This window comes from Populus euphratica, unplaced genomic scaffold (assembly GCF_000495115.2).
Source record: "Populus euphratica unplaced genomic scaffold, PopEup_1.0 scaffold150.1, whole genome shotgun sequence".
In the NCBI taxonomy this organism is placed as follows: Eukaryota; Viridiplantae; Streptophyta; class Magnoliopsida; order Malpighiales; family Salicaceae; genus Populus; species Populus euphratica.
This window is the reverse complement of record NW_011499998.1, coordinates 395742-404977: the sequence shown is the minus strand read 5'-3', so window position 1 is coordinate 404977 and position 9236 is coordinate 395742. Positions and strand designations below refer to the sequence as shown.

The window sequence follows — 9236 nt, the reverse complement described above, 5'->3', positions numbered from 1 at the left end:
TATAAATTTTGCAGCATCATAGAAGCTCTCAAACAAGATAATTTATTCCAATAAACAACTTTAATGACAATCATAGACCTCAAATGCATACGCGGAATCCTGAAAATTCCTATTCAAAGGCGTGAGAGTGATGCCTGTCCTCCATTTGATTTGCTTAGGAAAGGGTAATCTGTGTACCCAACAACAGGATCCTGGCTATAGAAAGTCTTCCTGATATACTTATTCAGGGGTGCATCAAGCTTCAATCTCAAAACCAAGTCTGGGTTTGAGATAAAGAGTCTGCCGTAGGATACCAAATCTGCGTCACCTTCAGCTACAGCTTTTATTCCCAGCTCCCTAGTGAACCCACCACTGCACATGAGTGTACCCTGATATGCCCTTCTCCAAGTCCTGATCATCTGGGCCTCTTCATCTTCGGTGCCAGGTCTGCCTGACTCTGTTTGGCCGTAAGCTGTGTAACGTGGCTGAGTGACATGGAGATAGGTGAGTTTTGAACCCACCTGTACCTGGATTTTGTTAATTCTCTCAATCACTGAAAGGCCTAAGTTGAGTGGATCTGAGTCTGTGGCATCAAGGTGATCAATTGCAGGTGACATTCGGAAAGCTACTCGATCTGCGCCGACAGCTGAGACTACTGCCTGAATCACCTGCATTAAGAATCGGCACCGGTTTTCCATTGATCCACCATACTCATCTATTCTGTCATTGATCCCATCCTTTAAAAATTGATCGATAAGGTAACCATGAGCCCCATGGATCTCAACTCCATCAAAACCTGCAGACCATATTTTCATTACGTGTGTTACTGCTAATCATTGATAGCAAGGCATGGTAACCAGGTGAGCTCAAGAAGCACCAGTTTCTTTGTTTCGAGCGCTAAAGTCTAAAGCAGATTACCCAGTTAATTAAGAGCCATGAACTTGAATCAACAATACCAGCTAATTAAAAAGGCCAATCACTGTTGCAGTAAAGCCATCCGATTTCAGATGACACTATAGACGACCATAAATTCCACTCCATTGATGATTCCAACATCTCCCAAACAGACCTTATTAAAACACTAGAAAGTTGCCCAGAGATCACACCAATGTTTTTTATGCCCTTGATGAAACATGAGACAATCATTACTCATGAGCAACGGAACTTTTTCAATGAATATTTTATCTAGTAACCAAGAGGAGACATAATCATAGTCATGCCATGCTACCGCAAATGTAAATAATGATTAGAACTCCCATCACAGAGAGGCATCATGGTCACCCTTTAAGGAAAAATTTAGTAAAGCACACTCCATTTCCTCTCAACATGTAATTATGCCCGTCTAAAAGAAAAATAAAATCATCATATATAGCTGCAGCTCCAAAGCGTTGAAATAAAACAAATAAATGTCACTACACTTACCTGCTCGAATGGCATTCAAGGCCGCCTGGCTATAATGCTCCACCACCTCTAGTATTTCAGAGGTTTCCAAGGCTCGAGGTGCTGGGTATGTTCCATAGGTCCCATCTGGCATGAGAATTCTCCATCTGTTTGAGATGGCCTTGTTTGTTGATGAAATTGGTGCAGCTCCACCAGGCTGATAAACTGAGATATTGCACAAATTCAAAATACAAGTCTTTCAGAAATTACACTTCACATAATTAGTCAACTCGAATTTTTTTATAAAAAAAAGAATTCACTCCTGTATGTAATATAACTCAAACGATATATCAATTTCCTTTTCAAATTTCTTCCCTTTCCTTCTTCCCTCCTCTCCATATCTATTTTCTTTCCATCAAAACCCTAAATTAGGAAAACTAAATCGAACAGATTCCTTCATAAGAATATGGGAAAGCCAAAACCCTAAATCTAACAAATCTGATTGATTTTGCAACATTTTTAAAATTTGAAATTTGAAACTAAAACCTTGAATTGAACCACCTCTCTGCTAATCCTCCTTTATAATTTGAAGTTTGACCCGAGCATAAAATTGAAGATGCAGGGTTTGGGTCTACATATTTAGGCCAGTTCATTGAACTTTTCTTTCCAAGCAGTATATTATGCCACTTCCTCCATACATGGATACCACCCCAAAGCCTTCCATCAGATGGAGGAGGTAATTTTTAACTATATTTATTAAAATAAAATTGATTTCTTTGCTCTTAACCATGTAGTGTATGAAAGAATGAAAGAGATCTACCCAGATTTTGCTGAAAAATCAGATGAACATGGCTTGATTTATGCTACAGATGTGGGTGAAGAAGATGATTTGTCATCTCCAATTGGTTACAGTAGAACAAAGGCTTTTGCTATCAAAATGCGAGTGGGGGAATGATTTGATTGATGTTTTCGACGTGTTAAAGCACGAACATAAAATGTTATAAACTTAAAAACTCAAGAATGTAAGGTATAATTAAAAAAAATAAAAACAGTAAAAAGAATGAATGAGTAAGCTATAGGGGTTTTTGTAATTAACCCTAACAATAAATGTAGCCAATAATGAGAAAAAATTATTGCAAGGAAAATTCCGGTTGAAATAAGATGACACCAAGTGACTGATTTCAAGTTTCATAATGGAGGCAGGGAGTAAATTTCACCTTGATGAGATGCACGGCCAACGTGCCACAGTTGACAGAATATGATGCTCCCTTTGGCATGAACCGCATTCACTACCTTCTTCCATGCCTCCACCTGAGCGTCTGAGTAAATCCCAGGCACATGAGGAAACCTGGTTCCACCCACCATTAAGACATCAAGATAATTCTATAAAACACGCATGCCATAAACAATGCAATTTGAACACGTGAAAAGGCATTTTCATCGAAGTTAAACATTAAGTAAAAATCACAGGAAAAAACCTTCAAGCACACACATGGATCATTGGTGGGTGGAAGGGTCCGCCATCGGGTCCCGCATTAAGATTCATAATTTTCTTGAGGTTTTTCAAGCTTTTTTGTGGTCCATAATATTTTGCTAGATGATCAAAGTTGGTTGGTTATCACCCAATATTCAATGAGGAAAATGTTTTTTAAAGAACTTTCAATCACATACAGAATCAAAAGCAAGAAAGCTGGTTGCTTATCATTCTTTATCTATATAATAAGACACCTTTGAGAATAAAAAGAAAATGTGTCAGCCCTAGCTTCAAAAGTAATTTAGCCATTTTCATGATGGATGGAGAGCTTCATGGTGGCGAGCACCCGGGTTTTCATTTTCTGTATCGAGCGTATTATTCCATGTGGAAAAATTAAAAAAAAAACACCTAAATGAGGGATATCACAACTAATTGCAATGGACTGAATATTAATTTAATTATGGGATAAAATGAGAAACTCCTCCCAGCCTAAACGTAAGACGTCTAGTTGATCAAGTTTAAGTCCAAATCTAAGATCCAAAGTACAATCTATCCTTAGTTTAATATTCATTTATATTTAATTAAATAAATATAAAGTAAAAATAAAATTTTTATTTCATCAAAATATTATTTTTAAATATTCATAGTTAATATTCTATTAAAATTAGAAGTTAATTAAAGTTGTTGAGTCTATTGTATATTATATATTTTCTTTTATGAGATGAAACAATTGCTCTCATAAACTGAAGTATGAAAAATATCTAGAATTAATATGCACGTATTTATCATATAACATGTACACTAAACTAACCCGCTAGAGAATTCTATACGAAAAGATCATCTATACATGTGGAAAGGCTCTCATGATAATTGTGTAAGTGATTTTTAAACTTAATATCACTAAATTATTTTATATAAGAAGTATTATGAGTTGATCCTGACTACACGTTATTTTAATCAATGGTAACAAACAGACAGATATTAAATATAACATAAACTATATAAAGATATCTGAATAATTAAGAGAAGATTCATCACTTTAAGTTAATTAAAAAAAAAATGTTTCATCTATTCTAAAATAGTATTGATTATGAAATCATTTGCTAAGGTAGAATGAATTTTGAAAAAAAAAGAGAAGATTCATCACTTTAAGTTAATTAGAAAAAAAATGTTTCATCTATTTTAAAATAGTATTGATTGTGAAATCATTTGCTAAGGTAGAATGAGTTTTGAAAAGAGTTTTAAAATCTTATTTAAAAAATCAATAACTATAATTTTGAAAACTAAAACGATTTAATAAAGTAAACACACTTCATGCTATAATGTTTAAATCGAAATATTCATGATGAAGGGACAATAATTACACCAAGAAACTAATCATTGAAAGATTAAGTCAAATCATTTATGACTTTCCTAATATTTAAAGAATTACACATATTCATGATGAAGGGACAATAATTACACCAAGAAATTAATCATTGAAAGATTAAGTCAAATCATTTATGACTTTTCTAATATTTAAAGAATTACACGCTTATTTTATTTATGAATATAATTTGTATTTGAGCCAACTTATTAGAGAACTTAATGAGTTACATATATAAAAAAAATAAGCCAAAAATTAAAATGTAATAATTAATCAAGTAATTTGATTATAAATAAATTTTAGAAATTGAGTACTAAAATATAATTAATATAGTATATTACAATTGTAGACCATGAAATAATCAAGTAAAGACTTAATGGAATAAATTTCTAAAATTGATCTAAAATAATATATGTGACATTATTTAAAAGGTAAATTGATGTTTTATTATTTTTAGGATTTTTAGGCTTTATTATAAATAGAATATTATGTACGTAATCTTTAAAAAGAGAAGCATGAGAAAAGTTGAGTATATGGTGCCTGCATAGGATTATACTAGCGTTGATGTTTTATTATTTTTAGGATTTTTAGACTTTATTATAAATAGAATGTTATGTACGCTAATCTTTAAAAAGAGAAGCATGAGAAATGTTGAGTATATGGTGCCTGCATAGGATTGTACTAGCATTAAAAATTATTTTTGATATTAGCATATCAAAATGATTTAAAAAAATTAAAAAAAGTTAAACCATGATTTACATCGTATTTTCAAAAACACTCATAAATATTTAAAACAAAAAAAAAAAACTAGGACTTTAAAGTATATCAATCACTCTCTTTTAAAAGAATTAGAGTATTCTTTACAAGTGGTTCACGTTAAATCAAATATTTAAATAACACATGTGATAATTTAATCTTAAAATAAATATAAAAAAAACACATATGATATTCGGATAATTTTTAATAAACACTAAGTAACTTTAATATCTTCCGAAAAGTTTTAAATTTAATATTTTTAAACTGCATGTAAGCATCTCAAGACACCCGACGCCACCAACCATAAACAAACAAATAGGAGGCCCACCACCACCACCATCACAGCAACCCTCAATCCGATCATAGCATGTGCCACGGAGGTGCAAAAATGAAAAGGTCACCATCAATAGATGAGAAGATGATGAAATTACCCGGGAGCAGTTGGAGAGATGATAGTGCCTTCGCTGATGAGAAATCCGCCAGGAGTTGATCTCTGCGTGTAGTACTCCACCAGCGCATCCCCTGGTATCCCAAACAACGCCCTGCATCTTGTCATGGGCGCCAGCACCACCCTGTATCCATGGACAATTCCGTCACGTAATAACAAAAGTCAGATGACAAAAATGCCCTCCCGGATCTCTCTCTAGATTTTGAACGCCGGAAGGATTATTTTTTTTTTAATGTCTGAAATAGAAACTAACAACTGAATCAATCCGGCAGTCAGAACTTGAGAGAAAGTTCGATGAACTGACCTGTGAGAGAGGCTGAACTTGCCCATCTTGTAAGGAGAAAACAGAGAGGTTCCTTTGATTCTATTCTCCGCCATTACTTTTGCTTGTTCTTTTTCAAGCAACAACACCGAATTGATCTGGCACGATGAGTCAACTGGTCAAGCTGAATCGATAACCCAGATTACTGGACTAGGGATGGATATGAAAACGAGACACCACAAGGGTTAAAAGTGATATAATAATACATAGTTATATAAGTTAATTTTTTATATACTTATTTTATTGGATTCATAATGTATAGGGTAGGCATGTTGTCCAATCAACTTTGAAACTGATTAAATTTAGAATTTATATGTATACTCGTCTTCCGTCATGGATTTGTAAAATAATAAATACATAAGACTTTTCACGTGCATTTTCTTTTATAATAAAAATTCTAATTATAAATTAAAACACAACAACATGTATTTAATTAAATAAATCAAAAATTATTTATGTCAATAAATATAAAAACATTAAAATATTTATTCCGTTGAATAATTTTTTTAATGCAAAAGAATTAATATAAACATGTAGTTAATGTATTTTTTGACATCAAACAAAAAATATAATTGTAAATCAAAAAATCATATAATAAAATATAATAAGAATCATATATTTTAATAAAAAAATATAAATCTCAAATTTATTTTTAATGCAGTACAAAAATAAAATAATATTGTAATGATTTATTTTTATTTGATATAGATAATAAATGCCATGTCACCACTGAGTTATATTTTTTTTAACATAGAAAAATAATGCTAATATGATAATAATATTTTTAAATGAGAAAGAAAAATTTAGGATCCTATTGTTGATTCCAATAGACTCAATAAACTTGATTATTTAATAATATAATTATAAAAAGCCAACAATGATAAAAAAAAATAATGACTAATAAAAAAAATAAATGTTTGTCAATATTATAAAAACTTGTTTTCTAAATATTCGTAAAATATCTCAATTATCTTATTTGATAACAAAACTAAAATTAAATGAGAATATAAAAAAATCTAAAATTTAATTATTAATAAATCAAATATTAAATGATGAATTAAAAAAATAATTTTAAAAAATAAAATAAAACTCTTACTCAAGTCAATATTTCAAATTCACGACTTGGTTGTGAGGTCAGGATAACTTAAATAATGGAGGTCATTTAAAAAGATACAATAAAATAATGAAAGTCAACTCTTAAAAAAAACTAAATGATGAAAGATAAAATTAAAAAAAATAATTAAAAAATTAAAAAAAAAACCTTAATTCAACTTGTATTAACTTGATTATCTATAACTTGAGATATAAGACTAAGATAACCTCATAGAAAAAAAAAACAAAAATCACAAAGCTGAGGCTCAATAATCTAATATTAAAAAATAAAATTAAAAAAATTAAGTTTTTTCTTTAAAAAAATATCAAAGTCAAATCAATTTAATCTTTATGTCATGACACCGGGTTACGCTATAGAAGGAAAACATGAAAAAATTATGAAGTAAGATTCCTAATAAAATAAATAGCAATAAAAAAATAAAAACTAAATTTAGTATAAAATTAAATTAAATAAAACAATGAGAAATCAAATAAATTAAGAAAATAATTAAAAAAAGCAAAATAAAAAAGCAAAATTCGTACTATTTTTTTATTTATTAATCAAAATACACTTTAAATAAAATATATAGCATAATATTTAAAGTAGTGTTCATTTTTGGCATACTTCTTAAATAACATTATGTGTTTTTTATGGTAATGTTCAAAAAAATATTTCAATTGTTTTATGTTTAATATGCAAAAAAAAAAAATTAAAGTTTTGTACATGAATTTTGAATAAAGATCAAATTCCTATTTTTTATTTTTAAATATATTTTTGACATGGTTTTATCAAATTAATTAATTTTCCCCTTCAATCATATTAGTGGATAAGAATAAGACATCTATTTTTTTTAATTTTTTATATAACTTTTTCAAATATATTATTCTCATATTTTTTCATATAAAGAAGTGAAAATGATCTATTCATATTTAATTGAAATTTTCACAATTATAATAAGTATTTTTATTAAATAAATGTTTCTCAATAAAAAAAAATATGTTTCCAAAATAACAAGAAAAATAAGTGAATAAAAAAATAGGATTTGTGACATTTTTTTTATTTCATTTTCGTTTTTTTCTTGTTATGTTAAGAAAGAACTTCCAAGAATTAAAAAAAAAAGACAATTTTTATGAAAGAAATATTTCTTTCCATACTTTCATTCATTATTTTCCTTATATTGTTAATTTTTATGATTTTAAAATTAAATATAAGATAAATTTTATAAATAAAGTTGTTAAACATGAAAGTCTTGAAATCACTTAACATGAATGGGATTGGGCGTTTAATTGAAAATTTAATATCTTAAAAGTCTAATCTTTTAACACTTTAAATTGTCAAAATAAATATTTATTATGAGACTGCACAAAATAAATAAAATAAAAATAAAGAAAACACACCAAATTTATAATACTTTGGACATGTTATCTACACTATTTTTTAAATCAATGCTTAAGCATGCACTAGCAACTCATGATATTTTTATAGGTGAGATCTTATTAATATACTAATTTTGTTTCATGGGTTAAAAAGGTCTTATACCAAACTAACACAATTTTATAAAAAATTTAAGTATTGTGAAAATAACACACTTTCACATAATTGCTAATGAGAATTGTAGTTTTATTAAACAACTGTTAATGAAAATAATAGTTGTATTAAACAAATACCAATGACAATACTAATTTATTAACACATAAACGCTAATATAAATAACTGTATGTTATGATATAATATGATTTTACCTAAAACATAACCCTAAATTTAACATAAAATAAGCCTTAAACAATCCTAACCCAAGCCCTAACCAAACTAAACCACAACGTATCAAACATCAAACCCATAATTTATGGTATGATATTTTAACATTATTTTGGTGTGTTAATTATAATTCTAAATTAACGGTGCTATTTTTAACATTATTTTTATTTATTAATTATAAAGATGATGATAATAACAACAACACAATGTAAGAATGTGTATTTTTATAACCTGTAAATGAAGGATTTGAAAGTTTAAACAATATGTTCACGATATTCACATTTTCACCTATAAATTAATGATTTCAAATCATATTTATCTAGAATAAATATGAAAATATATAATATGTAAGATAATATTAAAATCAACATGATCAAAAAACAATATTAAAAAAAAAAAATAACTCATAACTAAAAAAAATAACACATCAAGCCTATTTATGTCTTTATGATGACAAGTAGATGGGTCGGCTTTATCAATAGCACGACTTTCACCTATCTATGTGGTCTTATCATTCTCAGAGACTCGATTCGGACAATATATTGTAAAATTCAATTTTGATCTTGTTTTAATTATTTAGACTATTATTTATTTATTTTTTAGTTTATTTTAGGGCATGCATCATTTGAAGGTTTATCTAGGTTAGGTTTTGTTTTATTA

At 28.6% G+C, this 9236-nt stretch overlaps 1 protein-coding gene across 2 annotated transcripts; it reads right to left on the bottom strand.

The window, feature by feature from the left end:
• OPR3 (oxophytodienoate-reductase 3) lies at window positions 1-5931 on the bottom strand. 2 transcript variants are annotated; one of them, XM_011047686.1, is made up of 5 exons: window positions 5708-5930; window positions 5387-5527; window positions 2577-2707; window positions 1402-1584; window positions 1-775 (listed from the first exon to the last, which is right to left on the bottom strand). In XM_011047686.1, the coding sequence occupies exons 1-5, from the start codon at window positions 5779-5781 to the stop codon at window positions 114-116; spliced, it is 1191 nt and encodes a 396-aa protein (XP_011045988.1). In that variant the 5' UTR covers window positions 5782-5930; the 3' UTR covers window positions 1-113. The 2 variants fall into 2 exon arrangements, with proteins under 2 accessions (XP_011045988.1, XP_011045989.1); XM_011047687.1 differs by lacking the exon at window positions 5387-5527 and having other exon boundaries at window positions 5708-5931.
• Window positions 5932-9236: the final 3305 nt, after the last annotated feature.

Excerpts from the sequence above, each read along its gene's own strand:
- OPR3 (XM_011047686.1), bottom strand. The coding sequence starts at position 5,781 with ATGGCGGAGAATAGAATCAAAGGAACCTCTCTGTTTTCTCCTTACAAG. Across the intron at positions 2,708-5,386 it reads ATCTCTCCAACTGCTCCCGG|GTTTCCTCATGTGCCTGGGA; the intron begins GTAATTTCATCA and ends GGGTGGAACCAG. Across the intron at positions 776-1,401 it reads CTTGAATGCCATTCGAGCAG|GTTTTGATGGAGTTGAGATC; the intron begins GTAAGTGTAGTG and ends TATGGTCTGCAG.